Below are 20084 nucleotides of genomic sequence, written 5' to 3'. Positions count from 1 at the left end.
TCGATCGACCAGGAACACCATACGCTTGTGTACTTTTGATGACGTACCTCATCCCGATCTTCAGTCTGTGGTTGAGAACACGGGTGAGGATCTTATAGTCTGTGTTCGACAGACTGATGGGGTGCCAGTTCTTGATGTTGGAAGGGTCCCTCTTGGTCTTCGGGATGAAGACGGTATGGCATTCCAAAAATTCCCGTGGCATGTTTCCAATGGTGAGAAAGATGTTGAGGATTGCCACGAGAATGGGGAGGATGCGATCTCAGGCCTCTCGGTAGAGTTCTGCACTTAATCTGTCTGACTGAGGCGCTTTCTTTGTACGGCATTGTTTGAAGGCTGATGTTATTTCGGCCACTGTAATCAGTGCATTCAACCCTGCTTGAATGTGCACAGGGAACGGGTCAATATTCCAACCGTAGTAATCCTGGTGGGCACTGTTGTCTGGATAGAGTTGATTGTAGTACCCCCCAGAAGGCGTTCATGAAGTCGGGTGTTGTGGTGCAATTGCACCCACCTTCAGTGATAGTGGTGATGATTCGCTCCTGCTGGAAGTTGACATAACGCCTGTTATAAAACGCGCCCAATTACCTGTCTTCCGAGCGGAAGTGGAGAAGGATCTTAATGTTCTTTTCTTCCACCTGCTTCTGTCTCTCCATTTCAATGTCGAGATTAATGTCACGGATGGCGTTGTGAAATAGAAAGCCTTTGGTGTTGGCTGGCGACAAACCGGCTTCTCTCCTTATGCAGGTCACGGATCTGAGCTCTTCTAAGGAAGGCACGTTCCTGGCCCCATTTTATCATATTTTCTTTGATGTTAGCTTTCAGTCGTGCCCACGTGTCCCACTCCCAGCAAGCGGTGCACCAGGTGGAGCACAGTTGGTTAAGCTTGGCTGAGAACAGGGATGGCAAGTGTGGTGGTAATTTCCAGGGGCCTGGACCAACTTCTACAGTTTCAAGTGCATGGTACGTGAGCACAACTAATTTGTGGCCCGAGATGGAATAATTAATTGGAACATGCCTTATTGTCTCAGCTCTGGAGACAAGGGAAGGTGACACATAGAGGCGGTCGATCTGTGTGCCTTGGCCTGTCTATGTATAATTTTGACAGTAGGGGTTGTGAGCCCTCCAGTTGTCTGTCAACTGGAGATTCCTAAGGTGAATTTCCAAGTCCCTGTAGCCAGCTGTACCTGTCTTGGGATTGCCTCCTACTTTTTTGTAGGCCAGGTCTGCCACGCAGTTTAAGTTCCCCATCAGGATGACATGATGGGCGCCATACAGGTAGTTGTGGAGTGACTGGAAGAATCTTGACCTAGATGTTCGGTCTGCCGGGGCGTAGATGTTAATATACCCGGTGATGCTGCCTCGGTACTTCCAGTCAACGACAAGAACTCTCTTGCCATTGATACGTAGTTGTTTGACGTATTTAACCAGTGAGTCAATTTGTAGGGAGTAGGCAGAGTATCCGGTCCCCTGCAGAACAGCTTCCAGTTTTGCACACAAGCCCAAGAGGACCTCGAACTCATGGTGACTGTTCTTAATTTAATGCTGGTGAGTTTGTTTACTGTTATTTTATAGTCATAACAGTTAAACTGGCAGCCAGTGTATTTTCCAATCTTCGAGTTGATGCTCTCTGATCAGTGAGGAGGGGTTTTCACCTCCATTTCCAATTCTGATGTATCCCTGCTTCTCCTTGAATGGGTACGATGTTTTTTTTCTGTTTTTGAAGAAGCTTCCTCTTTTCTTTTTTTTTGGGTGGTTCTTTAGGGGGTGGTAGTTGTTGTTCCACCTCCTCCATTTTAGCTTCTTCTGCAGAGGGTTGGCTGGCTACTGCAGGGGGGGGGGGGCCTGTGAAGCGTCGACAGACGAAGCTGGTGTTGTTGAGGGGTGGGGGGGATAGCTGGTGGAACGCTATCCTTAGCTTTGTCTGTACCCTCGGCTGTGTGTTGTTCTACTTCCAACGGTGGTAATGGAATGGTGAAGTAGCCGAGGGGGAGACTGTTTCCTCAGCGGATGTTGTTGCTGGGGGGGGGGGGGGGAACAGTTTCTTCTGCTGGTGTTGTAGCAGGACGCTTCTTAATTTTCCCTAGTATAGTCTGGGAAAAAGTTTTGTCCTCACTGGTGTTGGGGAGACCGGAAATTCACCGGTGTCTCTTGCAGGCTGCGTGTTCAATGGCTCGATTGGTGCCCTGCCCGCTCTGCGAATGTGCACAGAGGACAAGATGTTATTTTGTGTTTTATGTTAGCGCACTTTCGGCAGGGATGTGTGCACTGGCTAAAGATGTGCCTGACACAGTTGAAGCACTTGGCTCGGGGGCAGTCACTCCCCAGATGTTCAATTGAGCCACATGGCAGACACTGTCTCTGCACTCTGGGGTAATTGACCATGACATGTGACGTGCCGATGGTAACAAGATTGGGCACAGGTTGTCACATGTCCATGGTGAAGGTGACTTCACCGGAGTACCAGGCGGGGTCCTCCTGGGAGACGCTCTTTTTGATGTTCCTCACTTTCCCCCACTTGCTGAATACGTGCGTGAGCACATAGTCTTCAGCTTCTAAATACTCCATGAGAAAGCGGCTGATCTTTAGCTGGCGCACTTGCAACCCCACCATGGTAGGGGTCACCTGCTTCCATTGGACTTGGAAGTCCTCCATGAGTTTGTCTCGTCGTCACGTGTTTCACCACAAACAGAAATCTTCCTCCTCTGTAGGTGGTGAAGGAGAAGATATTCTGAACTCCTGCGAGCTCCTTAAGGACTTTGGTCGGTACTCTGGGGTCCTCCAACCCTGGAATCTCCACTTCTAAGGTCCGGGTCCTTTGGGGGGGGACAGGGATCACTCTGCTCATTTCTGGTCTCTGCATCTAAAAAAAAAGAATTAGAGTCCAAAGACTCTAAAATAATCCAGTAGCACTAAAAAGCGCTACCAGCAACTAAAGGTTAGTAAAATAAAATGCAAAAGAACAAGTTAGTAAGACTCATGTCAACAATAGTAAAAAAAATTTATCCTGCAAGCCTGCGCTTCATCCAAAATGACACATTAGGCAAGAAGTTCTGTAACAAGAGAGTCTTTCTAGGATTGGTAATAACTTTTATATTTCCCTCTCAGTCACTTTCATTGGATCAGTTCACACAACAAATCATCTATCGTACCGTAGGCCACTAGTGCCAAAAGGTACTCTAGCGGTCGTAAATGTAATTGTACTCCAAAAATAGCGCCACAGACGCGTTTGGCGGACAACTTTATCGTCGGAATCGTGACTTGCACATTTTTTTTCACGTGCATTGCTGAAGGCAGACTTTCATGTTAATAGGATTAAATTCCAGGAAATGTGTCTAGACCCAATTGTATTTTACAAGATATATGGAAACTTTTAACACACAATTTACAGATTTGACTTACAAGTTAAATAAACTTAGAATTAGAGTATTTACAACAGTATTTTTCTACAGAAGTATATTTTCTGAATATCACTTTAACCTTGGGGAAATGGTGGATATGTTAAATCCTGATTGAGCATAATTTACTTCAAATTCTTCTCAAACAGAATTTAACGCCAACACATACAGGATATCATAAACGATCACATCAATTATCATCCAGCCCAACAGCATAGTATTTTAAAAATACTTGAACACAGAGCCATTTGTTCTAATGATGCAGAACTCTGTACCATACTTTCTTGGCCAATGGCTACAATTCCTACAAAATAGGTAAAATACTACATAACCCCATTACTTCTCTCTCCTCTAATTCACAAAAACACAACATTACCATTCCTATTCCATATGTCAGAGCTACATCAGAAAAGATAGCCAAGGTACTAATAAAACATGGCCATTGCATTACATTCAAACCTCATGTTAAATAGTAGCTCTGATCCACGCTCCTAAGGATAAACTTCACCCTCTAGCATGTACCATGGAGTATATGAAGTTCCATGTGACTGTGACTTGGCCTACTATGGGTAGAGAAGGTTAACATCTATCTGGAAGAACATAAAACAATGCATTTGCTTCCATTATTATGGCAAGTTAGGACTGGCAGACCATGCTTTGGACACCCCTTCACACAAGATTAGATGGAAGAAAACAATTATGCGTAATTTAGAAGGCATTACAGATCGGAAAGATTCTTTTTTGAGTCAGCCATGGCTATGAAGAATTCTCCTAATCTGAATAAATATGGTTGCATTAATTTGCCAAAAATTTGGGAGACTTATCTTAAGAGTGACTCCCACATAGCTGTAATGCTTTTTTTTTTTTGCAACATTTAGATGGCACCAAATTAGGACTTAAGATCTTTTGTTCATTACAGTTTGTATTGTTTCACTTACTCACTGTCACGTATACATTCTGTCTCGCACTCTGAAGATAATGAGTATAAAAAAGATTTTTTTTTTTCCTTGATACTGTGGGAACTATAGCCATTACTTTTTTTTTAAAAAAAGTGTGAATATGGTTGAGTTCTGTTGCAAGAGAGACTTCTTGTTCCTTTGTTCCAGTGAGGTCTCTCTCTCTCACAGCAGAACTTAATCATATACATATGCTCCACTAAACACAAACTCCTTCCTTACTCAGTTTATAGAGTTCTTGTTCCTGAAAGTTGGCCTTAAAAATCAGCCTAATTTGAATAAATATCATCGCATAAAACTTCCCAACATATGGGAAACACTGTGCCTATAGAAGGTGCCCCAACCTAGTTAGGACTCTAGTCCTAACTAGGTTTTGTCCATATGTTTCACTTAGTTTTGTGCTGCGTGCCTGCATGTGTTGCAAGTCTCGTTTTGTATTCCCTGATGTCTCTAACTCAGATGAAATATTTTCCCAATGCCGTTTCATTCCATTAAACATGGGGATACCAAAAAGTAGTATATGATAAAGACAGGAGAAAGCAGGTGACTAGTGATGCACTGCAAGATTCTGTGCTTGGACCACTACTGTTTCATTTGTGCATAAATGATATGGGAAATAATTTGAAAGGAAGTATGCAGTTGTTTGTCGATGAATCAAAATTGGATAATGTTTAATCAAGGCAATGTGGAGAGCTTGGAAGATGATTTAAATAAGCTAACTATGGATGTCTTGGCAAAAGATAATGAGTGTCAGTTTAATGTGGGGAGGAATCTTTATATGGACTTTTTCAAATGAAGGTGAGGTAGCAGGGTTTTTTCTCCTGGAAACTCGGATTTTTCATTCTGCATACAGACAAATCGGTCCTTCAGAACACACGAATGCAATTTACAGACAAAAAAATACTAGTGGTGGTGGATGGCGTTGATGTAGTGGTGGAGACGGAGGGTTGTGGTGTGAGTGTCCTCCCTCGATGAGTCTTCGCACTCCTTGGAGGTGTCACGAAAATAATAAAATAATAATAATAAAAAATTTAAAGTCATGCATTTTGGAGTAAATTGATTTCCTGATCTCTGCTTATTAGCATGTTCTTCAATAACCAAGTAATCCTATGAGCTACCTTGATAAACCTTAGCAATATGTCCTCTAAATTTCAACAACACTCCTAAATTCCCTAGCTTCATTAATTTCTTGGAGTACAGTTCCACCAGTGTGGTACACAGCTTGTAATCTATTTACTCCAAAATGCATGACTTTACATTTTTTATTATTATTATTTTATTATTATACTGGTCACCTAAGTTTCTTGAGGATGAGGAAGCACTAGAAAGGATCCAGAGGCAAATAACAAAGATGGTGAGTAGTTTGTGGAATCTTCCCAATGTTGATGATGAGGATAGATAGAGGGTTTGTGGGTTGCAAAAGTTGGCTGATAATCATTAGAGTTTTATAGAATTGCTTTAGAGGAAATATATCAGCACTTGACTAGAGAGGTGGAACAAGAGGTCATTGGAAGTTGAGTAAGAGTGCGAAGACTGGATTTCGTGCTCGGAGTGTGGTGAATAGATGGAATGGGTTGCCAAGTCTACTGAGTGCTTTGTCCGTTATGATGAACAAAGATTGATTTCAAGGAGAGCTTGATAAATATCGTGTGGATGGTTTGGATCTCCCACAATGAGTTTTCGGACTCTTTGGAGGTATGTGTACAATAATAATAAACCTCAGTTAAATTATGAAAAGAAGAATATAGCATTTTTTTCTATGGGGTTAAGGATAATTTATTGCATTACTTAAATCATTCACATCATGGCCATCAAAAATTAATACCTCATTATTTGCATCCCTCCCTCTCAGTATTTGTGGCCTTCCAAAACTTCATAAAAATAAAATGTTACTAGTGGCTACACTCAAAATTGATTTTTCCAGGGTATGTGAACAGAAACAAAAGTTATTCCTGTGGTTCTGTAGATGGATGCAGGTGTTTTTCATTACATGGCATGAATACGAGCACAAAGGTTGCCTCTGGAAGCTTATGTGTGAAGATGAGGTTTTTTATTGCTTGGAACAAATAATTAATGGTGACTACTGATCATGCGTTACTCAGTTGGGAAGTGACTAAGTTTATGAATGTTCCATTCAGAAAAGGTTATTTGCTGAACTACAATTATGACCAACTGAGGAGTATACTGAGTTCAGTGGAATGGAGTTAGTTGATGAATAGGAAGAATATCAAAAGTGCATGGGAAGCATTTATACAATACTTAATGATGCAATATCAGAGTGTGTCCCAAGAGTTCAAAGAATAAATAGGGTAGGAGTCAAATGGATGTGTAATCTTATTAAGCCTGAGATTCATAAGAAAAGGATGATGTGGAAGGAATACCGTGTGCATAAGGATGATGTGCATTATGATAATTATAAGCAGCAGGCTAAAATAGTCACTGTTGTACAGAAAGCAAAGTCTGAATATGAAAAGAAACTGGCTCTGCATGCTAAAGACAACCCACAAGAATTCTATCGATATGCTGCAAGTAAAAGAAAGAATGAATATGAAAGAATAACTCTTCTAAATGCAGATGGTGTGAGGGTTATACAGATGCAGAAGAGGTTGTTCAACTAATGAGTGTCCATTTTCTGAAAAGCTATCAACCTGGTGTATGCGACATTGAGTTCACTGCTACCTCTTCACTGGATGAAGAAACTTAGGTGTATGAGGAGGAGGTATTAGGACTTTTGCACAAACTGAATAAGAATTCAGCAATAGGGACTGATGAGATATCAGCACCTGTGCTAAAAGAATGTTCAGCTGAACTAGTTTTCCTTTGATCAGGCTGTTTAATATGAGTCTCAGAACAGGGAAGATTCCACAGGAATGGAAAGAATGTATAGTAATCCCATTACATAAGGGTGGCGCAAAGACCGATGTATCCAATTATCGACCAATTAGTATCTCAGTAGTGGTGGTTAAGATTTTGGAAAAACTGGTTAGGACTTGCATTCAGAAATGGGTTGACAGTAAATCTCTACTTTGCAATAAGCAACATGAGTTTACTAAGGGGGGTCATGTTTTAGCTACTTGCTCGCATTCTATAACAATGTTACCATTGAATTAGACAAGGGGAATTGGATACACCATGAATACTTGTCGATTCTGCTAAGGTTTAAATAATAAGGCTAAAATAGATGTCGTCATTCACTTTAGCTTGATTAGATATCCAATGTCGTATTATATTGGTGGGCTTGAATTATTCTTGTAGAAATTGATGAGGTTAGGAATCTTGGAGTGTTAGTAGATAGGAAGTTGAAGTTCAGAAGCCACGTAGCAAAGATTGCAAATACAATTCTAAAGATAATTGCAATGCTGAAACAAACGTTTATATGTAAGATAACGATGTCATTTTGCCTCTTTACAAGGCCTCGATAAGACCTCACTTGGACTATTGTATGCAGATCTGATCTCATGGTTTCCATTGTGATTCTGACATTGGAGAGAGTGCAAAGGAGAGTGTTAAAAATGATATCAGGATTGTGGAATCCTGATTATGAAGACAAATTGAGAATTTGTAGACTGCAGACACTAGCAAACAGGAGAAAGAGGGGTGATATGATTGAGACCTACAAACTTCGGAAAGGATCTCACAGGATTTCTGTTGATGGAATTTTTCAATTTATGGAAATTTAGGGTGGAGAAAGGACAAGAGGGCATCTTTCAAAGCCGAGAATGAATGCTGCTAAGAAGGGGGTGAGGGCTACATTTTTCTTTCATAGGGTGGTGTGTGATTGGAATGGATTGCCATTGGATGTTGTGAGTGGAAGCACTGTTAATGAATTCAAGAATAAGTATGATAGCTGGTGTGTGTAGTATGTGTCCTCCCTTGATGAGTCCCTGGAGATCTCTCTTAATCATCATCAAGTTCTTGACATGTACCCTCAAGGGTGTACATGATAATGATAGTACGACATGAAAAACTTATGTCATCAGTAACTTCCTATCTACAATTTTCCTCCAAATCAATCTGTTACCTGTCAAGACTCCAACATTATCAGATCTTATATTTCTATCTTCTAAGGCACTTTTTACTGTATCAATCCACCTAATTCTTGGTCTTCCTCTGGGTCTTTTTCCTGCCAACCTAGCAGAGAACACTTGTTTTGCTAATCATTCTTCTCCCATTCTGTTTAAGTGTACCACCTGAGATTAACTCTATTAACACATTTCTCAATGCTAACAATGTCAAGTTTTTTTCCCTAATATCTGCTTTTTTAATATGATATTGCATTGATGCCATCTATTCATGTCCTTAATCTTCATCAGGATTCTCATATCAGCGGTCTGTAGTCTTTGGTCAAGTGTTTATTCCTAACCCAGCTCTCAGATCAGTAGTTAAAATTGGCCTGAACACTGTCTTGTATACAGCTAATATAGTGTTTTGACTAATTTCTCTTTTATTCCATATAAATTTATTCAGTTGACTTCCTACCATACCAGCTTTGTTGATTCTGTTGTCTCTTTCCATATTTAATTCACCATCTTCATTAAAAATCATGCCTAAGCTGAAACGTTTTACTTGTTCTATAGGTTCTCCATTCACAATTCAGTTAATATTTTCAATGCTTCTGCCTATTTTCATTGTCTTTGTCTTATTATTGCTGACCTTCATACCACATCTATTACAATAGTTATTCAGTTTAGTCAGGGAAACTTGTAGCACATTTATTTAGAAGTATAACATCATCTGCATAAAGTAATGAGCTGAGATTAACATTCCAATTTTGATATCTGGTTTAATACCACTGTCCTTCATAATATGATCCTTATAGATAATGATCCATATAGTGTTTTGACTAATTTCTCTTTTATTCCATATAAATTTATTCAGTTGACTTCAGTTGAAAAGAGGAGTATTGTTGATGATAGCTGATGAGCTGCAGCCAAGGAGAATAGAAGTTGAATTGCAGGTTAGAGAAAAGAGCACATTTGAGGCCATTTGGTGTGAGATTGTGGCTAGCAGAACTAAATATACAATTGGGTGCTGCTATAGACCAGGTGATGGAAAAGATGGTGGTGACAGTATGCACAAGCAAATAGAAAAAATGAGTGGAAGGAGGGTGATTATTATGGGAGATTTCAACTATGGTCACATTGATTGGAGTGAGGAGAGGACACACGGGAGGAAGGAATTGGATTTTATGCGGTTATTAAGGGATAACTATCTGCGACAGCATGTAATGGAAAATACTAGGGATCAGAGAGTGCTTGACCTAGTAATTACATCTGAGGATTTGGCTGTGGTCATATTTGTTACAGCCAAATCCTCAGATGATTTAGCTGTAAAAATTGGTGGCAATCTCACCGATTGCCACCAATCGGTGAGAGTGATTAAAAGGTCTTGACTTGGGAGGTGGCTAAAGGTGTAGAATTTTCAATTAAGACAGGGTACATGTGGAATTATCGGGCTGGAAAGTATGACAAGCTTAGGAGTTTGATTGGTTCAGTGCCATGGCATGTACAACTGCAAGGACTAGAAGTCGTTAGTGCATGGGAGGTAGTTAAGAAGTGTTTGCATGAAGCAATGGCTGACTGTATACCTAGAGTCCAAATAATAAATCAACTAGGGGTTAAATAGATGAATAACGCCATTAAGCTCAAGCTTAATGGCGTTAAGCTCAAAAGCTCAAAAAAAGAAACAACTATGGAGGGAATTTAAGGAGAAAGGTGACCGGCAGGCACACGAACGGTATAAAGCGCAGGCCAGAAGGGTAACAAGTGTGGTAAGAAAAGTAAAAAAGGATTACGAAAGAACATTGGCCATGCAGGCTAAAGAGAATCCTAAACAGTTTTTTAGATATGTAGCAAGTAAAAGGAAAAATGTACATGGCAGAATGATTTTAAAGAATGCCGATGGTAGGGAGGTAACTGAATCAGTTGATAAAGTTGAGTTACTGAGTGAGCATTTTGCAAGAATATATCATCCAGGTAGTGACATTGCAGAAACCAATATACCAGTAGATTATACGGGAATTGTGGTGAATGAAGTGGAGGTGAGTAGTCTATTGCATAACCTCAATGTCAATACATCTGTGGGATTGGATGGTATACCAGCTCGTGTTGTACGAGAAGCAGCTAAAGAATTGTCAGTACCCTTGACCATTTTGTTTAATTTGAGTCTCGGGGCTGGGTTAGTCCTGAGGGAGTGGAAAGAGGGGAAAATAGTTCCACTGCATAAAGGTGGTTCCAAGACTGCTGTTGTAAATTACCGACCGATTAGCATATCAGGAATCATTGTCAAGGTCTTGGAGAAATTAGTCAAGAAAAGAATACAGGATTGGACAGATGAAAATGGGATATTGTATGGGGGACAACATGGTTTTGTGAAGGGTAGATCATGCCTCAGTAACTTGCTCACGTTTTATAACACAGTGACGGCAGAACTGGATAGGGGTAATGGGTTTCAGTGATACTACTGGACCTTGCCAAGACTTTTGATAGGATACCACATAGAATCCTAATCAGTAAACTGGAGCAGATGGGGATAGATATAGGATTGGTGAGATGGATAGGAGGGTGGTTGAAGGAGAGATACCAGAGAGTGGTTTATTCAGGAGTGGAGTCTAAAAGATGGCTTGTGACTAGTGGAGTGCCACAGGGCTCTGTTCTTGGACCACTGTTTTTCAATTTGTTCATCAATGATGTAGGAAAGGATTTGAGAGGAAGTGTTCACTTGTTTGCTGATGATGCAAAGTTGGGTAGAGCAATTATGAGTGCACAGGATGTCAAAATTTTACAGGATGATTTGGATAGTTTGGAGGACTGGGCTAGGAAAAATGGATGTCAATTTAATGTGCCAAAGTGTAAGGTTATGCACTTTGGTGTGAAAAGAATAGCAGCAGTATATCGCATTGGTGGAACCGTACTCCGGGAGATTGATGAGGCCAGGGATCTGGGAGTGTTGGTGGATAGGGAATTGAAGTTTAGGGGGGCACATGGCAAAAGTGGCTAAATCAGCTCATCAAATCACTTCGTTGTTGAAAAATACTTTAACAAGCAGAGACAAACAAGTTATTGTTCCTCTGTACCGAGCCTTGATAAGACCCCATCTGGACTACTGTGCCCAATTATGGGCACCAGGGTTTCTTCGTGATGGGGAGGAAGTGGAGAGGATCCAGAGACGAGTGACCAAGATGATAGTAGGTCTGTGGAATGAACGTTATGAGAATAGGTGGAAGATTTGTGGGTTGCAGAAATTGGTCGATAGGCGAAGGAGGGGTGATATGATTGAGACATTCAAATTACTGAAGGGTTTCTATAAGATTGATCCAGAAGATATTTTTGAAAATATGACTGGTGGTGGGAGGACTAGGGGCCATGAATGGAAGCTGGGCAAGAGCATGGTTGACAAGGGTGTTAGAGCTAGGTTTTTTACTTGGAGAGTGGCGAATGAGTGGAATAAGCTTCCAGAGTCTGTTGTGGGTGCTACAACCGTGAATGAGTTCAAGGCAAGGTATGATAGATACTGTGTGAATGTCGAATAGTTGTTCTCATGATGTTAGGGCCTCCCTCAATGAGTCTGTCGACTCCTTGGAGTTGCCCGGAACAATAATAATAATAATAACAACATCCTTGTCTGACACCTGATTTAAGATTAAACCATCTTCCTGTACTTCCTTCAATTCTAACTGCTGACTTGCAACACAAATAAAGACTAAGTATTGCTTGATATAATGCCTCGTATGCCTTTTCCAGATCTGCAAAATTTAAATATAAGTTTTGCAGATCTGGAAAAGTATATTCCAACTTAATTATATTATTTAAGTTAGAATATACTTAAAAGTATATTCCAACTTAAATAACTTAAATATATTCCCATGATTTCTCAACTATTTGTCGTAAAGTGAAAATCTGATCCTGACAGCCTCTATTTGGCCTGAATTCATCATGTTCTTCACCAAGCTTTTCTTTCACGATCCTTCTCAACTGTTTTTCAAGTATACCTGTGTAAATCTTACCAGGAACACTCAATAGAGAAATACCTCTGTAATTCTCACATTCAGTTTTATTTCCCTTTTTATATATGGGTACTATGAGCTCTACTCTAATCATCCGTAATCAGTTCCTAGCAGTTTAGGAACTAGCAATTTTTCGAAGTAATTACTCCATACTTCAAGGATATCTTTTTCTCCAGTTTTCATGTCACCTTTATCTTATATAATTCCTTTTACAGCACACTTTGACAATAATTTGATCAATATTCTACTGGCATGACCTCTAGTGAAAATAGAATAAAATTAAAAAAATAAAATAATAAGAAAAAAATAAGAAATCAATCAATTAATTAATTACTTAATTAAAAAAACTACATCGAACTATATTGTATTAAGATAACATCAGAGAAACATTATTTCATATAGATAGTTTTCTTACAGTAAGAAAACTATCTATACTCCTTACTTCAAGATATCCTTGAAGTATGGAGTAATTACTTCGAAAAATTGCTAGTTCCTCTATCCAGAAAGAAAGCCTGGATAGAGGAACTGATTTCGGATGATTACTTACCGTAATTAAAAAAACTACATCGAGCTATATCGTATTAAGATAATATCAGAGAAACATTCTTTCATATAGATAGTTTTCTTATAGTAAGGAAACTATCTATATACTTCTTATAGTAAGAAAACTATCTATTTGAAAGAATGTTTCTCTGATGTTATCTTAATACAATATAGCATGATGTAGTTTTTTTAGTTAATTGATTTAATTGTTTTTTTTAAATTTTATTCTGTTTTCACTAGAGGTCATGCCTGTAGAATGTTGATCAAATCATTGTCTCTTTAGCATACTCTGTGAAATGTAATTCAGCTTGTATATATGTGTATACTCCAGATGATGACCTTAATATGAGGTTGAAATGTCGGGAAATTAAAATAGTTATTTATAACACAGTTGCAGAGTCCATAATTTGTCTAAAATGAATGCTGATCACCATGTAACACTAAAGGAAAGGATTGTTAAAAATATTTCTTTCTTTTTTTTTTTCTTTTTTTTTTCACCAGGGGTCAAGCCAGTAATTGTAACGGTTGGTCAGTAACTTTAACAAACCATGTAGTTTGTAGTGCAGCTTGTTTTTTCTGTATATAGTATATATGCTCCAGAAGATGACCTTGATATAAAGGTCGAAACGTCGAATGTGGATTTTGGTTTATATTAAAGTAAAGTTTTACTCAAACACGGTAGTTGTCTCCATAATTTTCCAAAATGTATTCGGATCACCGTGTAAGCCTAAAAGAAAGGTTTCATTTAGAATATCTAGAATATCTTTAGTTTTCATGTCACCTTTATCATCTCTGATTCCATTTACAGTATCCTTTCATCCATTTCTAAGCTTTTGCAGTAGCATCCAGAATATTTTACTACATTCCTGATTTTCATTTTCTGGACAAAAGTCATGGAAAGACTAAACTCTTTCCATGGCTTTTGTTTAGTTAGTTTTACACCTTGCTTTTACTTTCTTACATTTTTCTCTGTATTCATATTCTCTAAGAGCACAAATGTACTTGCCAGGAACCTTCAATATGCTTTCTTCTTTCCTACTGCATCTTTAACTTCCCGAGTCCACTATGGGATTCTGATTTTTTTCTATCCTTACAATCTCAACGCATGCCTCTTGGCTGAATCACTCAGTGATATCTTCAGGGATTTGCCAATGAATCTCCAAGGTTTGGTTCTTTGTTTCAAACTCTTCAATTTTTTTCTTGAATCACGTTTGTGTATTTGAGTCTACAGTTCAATTCTGAAAGAGACTCAACTTTTTCATTTTAAAACTTTTTTTTACACACTCTTCTTTTCAGTATGAAATTCGATTTTATCCTGCCCAAAACTAAATAGTGATCACTTCCTACTTCAGATCCTCTGAGTACTCTTGTGTCCCAAACCAGTGTAAAAACATTGCTATCAACTATAACATAGGCTATCAACTATAACATAGTCAGTGAGACATTTCTTGCATCTTTTCTCCATGTGAATTTGTGCACATTTTTATGTTGGAACATGGTGTTGGTAATAACTAATCCATATCCTGAACAGAAATCCAGCAGGCACTTACTATTATTATTAGCTTTACTCTTTTCTCCAAATTTTCCCAAAACATTTCCTACTCTGCTGTTTAGATCTCCAACAAGGACCATCTCTAATGCCTCGAAAAATTTTTTCACTTCTTCCTTAGCAGAACCTTCTGTGGGTTCTACTAAGCACTATAAGTACAAATAAATATTATCCAGTTCCCCCTTGTGATATTTGTCCACATCACTCTCTTATTATTCAAGTATAATATGTATATACATTTTTGCTCAAGCAATTAGTATTTTATTTATTTATTTATTTTTTTTTTTAGGTAGATGGAATGAGATATATTGTGATAGCTGAAAAGACACATGTAACTGAACAGTATTTCTTTTTAATACAAAAATTTATTGTATTTGAATTAAAATTGTTCTTGATTCCAGTTAAATCTCAAGTTGAAGCATCTCATCTTCTTGCTGAAATTGTAAGATCCTTTTTCTAATTCTTTGAATATACTTATTTTATATGCATAGACATGCATCTATGTGTGTTTTCTAGATAAGGGTAAATTGCAGATTAAAAAAAAAAAACTGATGATGCTGGTTGCTTCAGCGTAATTTAGCCACCAATTTCTACTAATTTTTTTTTTTTTTGGAGTAATTTCTCTTTTCAGTATATAAAAATAAAAATTATCAAAACTTAGTTAAGATAAAAGCATAAAATTAATTTAAATCCTTCACGTAATAGCCTTTTACGTAACTCCATCTTGACATGGTTGGTTACTTACTGCTTTTTTTATAAAAATGAGAAAAACTGCATTTATTTATATAATATAATTTAAACCAAAATGTGAATGATTATTTTTTTTTTGTCCAAATTTTATTTGCAGAATCACTAGAAATGGCATTTGAAGATTTTAAAGGTTTACAGGCTCACTTTAGTGAGTAAAGGAGCATCAAACCTAGTTGTTGCACTTGGTCTTGATTATGTAATATATTCCTGTTATATTATTTGTAGGTTAGTCCCTACACTTTTTTTGTTCTCTCTTTTCCTCTTGCTTCATCCCTCCATTGCTATTAGAGTACTTGAAGAGTGGTGGTGATCGCTTCTCTTCTTTTGTTCTGCAGGAGTCTGTCTTCTCTTCTAAAGTTTCTGTCCTGTTCTTATAATGAAGACTCTGCATGAGGATTGGCAAGCTATCTGCATTATTTTGTTTATAACTTCTCCAAACAATCAGTTTCTAGTTGTGTTTAGTGTTTCCATGTTTGTAACAACCAAATCTTTCTGGAGACATGAGGGAAATCAGGAATATGAGAAATATAAAATTTGAGAAATTATGAAAGGAAAACCAAGATTAGATAAGATTGTTGACAATTAATGTTAGAAGTTCATTTAAAACTAGAAAATTTAATTGGAGTTAAGTACTCGAGACATATCGGACTTGGATGAATTGACATCAAAAATGCAAGAATATTTTACTTGCCAAGAAAAAAAATAATAATAATTCAAGTTTATGCACCAGCAATGACATAACTTCATGAGTTATAGAAAAGGCACATTGATAGTAACTAGACTTCATTTCAAAAATAAGTAAATATTATGAAGATGTGGAGGAAATAATGAGAAACTTTGGGATTCACAAAAAGAATAGACAAGGCAGTAGTCCTTGAATTTTGTAAAAACTGTTTTTTTATAGAGGCAGTTGCAAATACACCTGAATCTCACTTTGATAAAATGAAAAATTGATTCTGTTAGTCAACAAAAAGAGGGAAAATGTCATTCCAAAATGTAAAAACTTGAAAGAAAATAGATGGCATTCTACTCACAGTTTTATCAGCAAAATTAAGCTTATTAAAACAACCACCAACAGGAAAAGACTTACTTCTAAGTTAGTTTAATCCTTTATCCAAGTGTGAGCAAACAAAATTTGTGCCTGAAAATATCTTCAGGACTGGGGTAAGGTAGTACTACACCAGGCAACTCATAGCAAAGGTGGACCAAGCTAACATTGCTCCTATCTCACCTTACCCCAGTCCTGAAGATATTTTCAGGTGCAAACTTTGTTTGCTCACACTCACATAAAGGATTATATGAGTGTGAGCAAACTTAAATTTATTATAGTCTAACCAAGTGAAAAATAAACTTTCAACATCTTTCTCTAAATCCAGAGTAATTTAATAAAAAAAAAAAGGTAGCAAACCTTTTGGCAACTCTTATAGGTAAAGATGACCTCGGCATTGCTTCTGCCTGGCTTCCGTCAAAACCACAGCACCACCCAACAGATCCATAGACTGGTAGAATACATCACCACAGGATTTAATTGAATCAGCACATCGGAGCTGTCTTCCTAGACATCTCAAAGGCCTTCGATAAGATCTGGCATAAAGGCCTCCTCTACAAACTTATCATCGCAAACCTTCTACTAAACATGATACATCTGATTAAATCATACCTCACAAACAGGAAGATGCAAGTGAAAACAAATGAAACAGTCTCAACCCAACAGAAAATCCTGGCTGGAGTTCCTCAAGGATCACTGCGAGCCCCGATCCTGTTCAACATATACATGGCAGACATCCCTCAAAATCCTCTCGCATCCACCATCGCCCTTTATGCAGATGACACGGCTATACTAGCCAGGTCCCGCCAACCTCATCTCGTAACCCAAAAACTACAAGACACCATCCTGAATCTAGAAAAATGGTTTACAGACTGGCGACTACAATTAAACCCCCAGAAAAGTACATCGATGCTCTTCACAAGAAGACGAGCATCCCCCAAAGGAGACATCACCTTGTTCAACTCAAAACTTCCCTGGAAAACTGAAACTAAATACCTCGAAATACTACTTGACAAACGATTATGCTTCAACAGCCACATCAAGAGCACATGCACCAAAGCTTCAAAAGTTATCGCCCAGCTGTACCTCTTCATCAACAGACACAGCAAACTAAACACAAGAAATAAAATTCTACTTTACAAGACAGTGATCCGTTCTACAATTATATATATGCTTCCCCAGCCTGGAGCTATACCTCCAAGACAAACATCCTCAAGCTGCAAAGACTACAGAACAAGTGCCTGCGAATGATCCTGGATGCCCCGTGATTCATCAGGAACGCCCAGATCCACTGTGACATAAATATCCCCTACATCTCTCCACAACTACGCTCCTTAGCAGAAAAATTCTTCATGAGGACATCTACGCATCCAAACCAACTAATACAACAAGCCGGAAACTATGATGGTAATGACCACTGGAAACATAAAAGATCAAAAGCCATCCTAACACTCAACGACATGTAACCACTCAAGGCGCGCTAAAATAGCTCACAAATCTCTCCCATCACTGCTTCCGAAACAGACAACAGGGAATATAAAAAGCGTCAAGCTTCACCCTCTGCACCATATATGTCCTGTGTCCTGGTATCTCCACTTCTGGGCCTGGCTCCCACTGAAGAGACCTCAATAAAGGTCGAAACTAGTCTGGGTAGTGGCCCTTCCCTTAATGCATAACATTATACATATCTGCAAGGAGATGTGTTTTGCATTATGGGAGATACTGAGATAGGAGTGATGTTAGCTTGGTCAACCGTTGCTATGAGTTGCCCGGTGTTTTACTGTCCTGAAGATATTTTCAGGTGCAAATTTTGTTTGCTCACACTTGGATAAAGGATTAAACTAAATTTATTATAGTCTCACTAAGTGAAAAATAAACTTTCAACTTACTTCTAAGATTTCATACCTCAAAATTAATCCACTACATAAAGAGTGTATTGAAATCTTAATTTTGTAGAATAAGTAAAGCTGGTGTATTGGGGAGACAATTGAATAAATTTATGTGGAATAAGAGAAGCCAAAGTTTTAACATTTGGACCTGAGAGAGGTGTTAGAAATAAAGCAATTGATCAAAGATGAGACAACAGGTATTCAAGTTCTAAGAAAAATAGTAAATAGATAACATCAGTAGCAGAATCATATTAAAAATGAAGATACTGGGAAGGAACTCGACACTATTACCATTCTGCAATATATGAACAGAGCTAATTTCAAACAGAATATTAGAGAAAAACAGATGTTTGATGGCAAGAATAAGACCAAGAGGAAAGCTGAGATCTAGGCAGATTGATGCAAACAGAAATGCCTTTTGAAGAATGAAATATAAGATCTGATAATACTGGAGTCCAAACTGACATAATAATGTAAGCTTTACCATGGAGTGCTATATCTTAAGCGTCTGTACTTTGCACTGCTTATGAGTGTGCTGATCACTTTTCTTTATATACTTTCCACAATGTCTTCTTTTTTTACAGCTCATGCTTTATATGCCTACCATTTAAACTCCATTTGGTTAATCCTCCTGTCTGTGTGATACTGTGAGTCTGATACTGCTCCTTTCAAATAATCCCTCCACCTTGAGGTTATGTATCTGGAATTTGATACACATTGTGTTTCGAGAAAAGAATTGATTATAAAATAGAAACTTACTCTGAATATACAGAAGAATTTTGGAACAAGTAAATGGGATATTAGATGCAATAAAATAAATATAAAAGAAATCTGAAACTAATAAATATGTGGAGGCAAAAAAAAGATAAACTTTACTATTCAAAAGACAAATGAATTACAAAAGACTTCAGGCATTTAAAAAAAATTGCAACTAAAGTTAAAAACCAAAACTAGATTGGATAAATCACTTTCTTGAACCCCTTGCCACAGATGACACTTAGATTAACAATTTAATTAGTGACACTGCCCTCTTGCACATTCACTTAGTTTACAGGCTGACATTCCATCCAGTCATACTGCTGTATTTACATTGACATTTTTCAATGCACTGAACACCTCCTGTTCATCTACCTCAATTATGACATGCAAGTCTGACATCAGCAACTGCAAAATCTTCATCTGGATGATATGTTTTTACTAAAAGACCACTTAGCAATTCAAAAATTTGTTTTGCCTCTGTCACTTTCCTACAGTCAACACTGAATAAAATCATCCTACCATAGCCATTTTTCTTCTTACCTGCTACATAAACTCTTTTGGATTAACTTTGGCCTGCTTAGTTAATTTTCTCTCATAATCTGATTTGTCCTTTCTTACCATACTAGTAACCCTTCTTGCTTACTGCTCATGAGTCTGCTGATTACTTTTTTCTTTATATACCTTCTACAGTGTCTTCTTTTTTACAGTTCCTGCTTTATATGCCTAGTCATTCATTTAAACCCCATTTGGTTAATCCTCCTGACTGTGGATATGCAATCTGATATTGCTTCTCTCAAATAATCCCTGACCACTTCCTACACACAACTGATATTCTTTTCTTGCAGCTTCTCAAGCCACAGCACTGCTCAAAGATATCTCCTAAGTCTGTCATAATTACTAGCTTTATAGTTCAACATAACCTCCCTTGATGATGGTTACATCATCAAGGGAGGTTATGTTATTACCAGATCCAGCACTCTCGAACCTATGGTGTCTCCTCCATAATATGCTGTGTCAGGTAATTCTTATTGTTCCTCTTTAGCCTCTTTATTCACTGCCGAATACTGGCCTCCCCTTAACTCTCCAATTCTGTCTGTCTTTAGCCAATGTTTGCCATATCATATCAAACCTTTGTAGATCATCCTTCCATCTTGTTCTTTGTGAACTTTCCTTTTCTTGGTATCTACTTG

At 38.0% G+C, this 20084-nt stretch overlaps 1 protein-coding gene across 4 annotated transcripts in view; it reads left to right on the top strand.

Moving 5' to 3' along the window:
- LOC150103085 (Fanconi anemia core complex-associated protein 24-like) overlaps nt 1–20084 on the top strand; it is an 81156-nt gene that overhangs the window by 39858 nt on the left and 21214 nt on the right. For all 4 annotated transcript variants that reach the window (XM_090397841.1, XM_090397838.1, XM_090397839.1 and 1 more), the window contains exon 3: nt 14738–14890. In XM_090397841.1, coding sequence (XP_090253967.1) covers nt 14738–14890 — 153 coding nt within the window. The remainder of the gene's footprint in view (nt 1–14737; nt 14891–20084) is intronic.

The sequence above is a fragment of the Typopeltis vanoorti genome, chromosome 9 (genome assembly GCF_054136105.1).
Source record: "Typopeltis vanoorti isolate ZY-2024b chromosome 9, IOZ_Tvanoo_1.0, whole genome shotgun sequence".
NCBI classification, from domain to species: Eukaryota; Metazoa; Arthropoda; class Arachnida; order Uropygi; family Thelyphonidae; genus Typopeltis; species Typopeltis vanoorti.
Note: the sequence above shows the minus strand (reverse complement) of the source record. Positions and strands in the feature narration are given on the sequence as shown.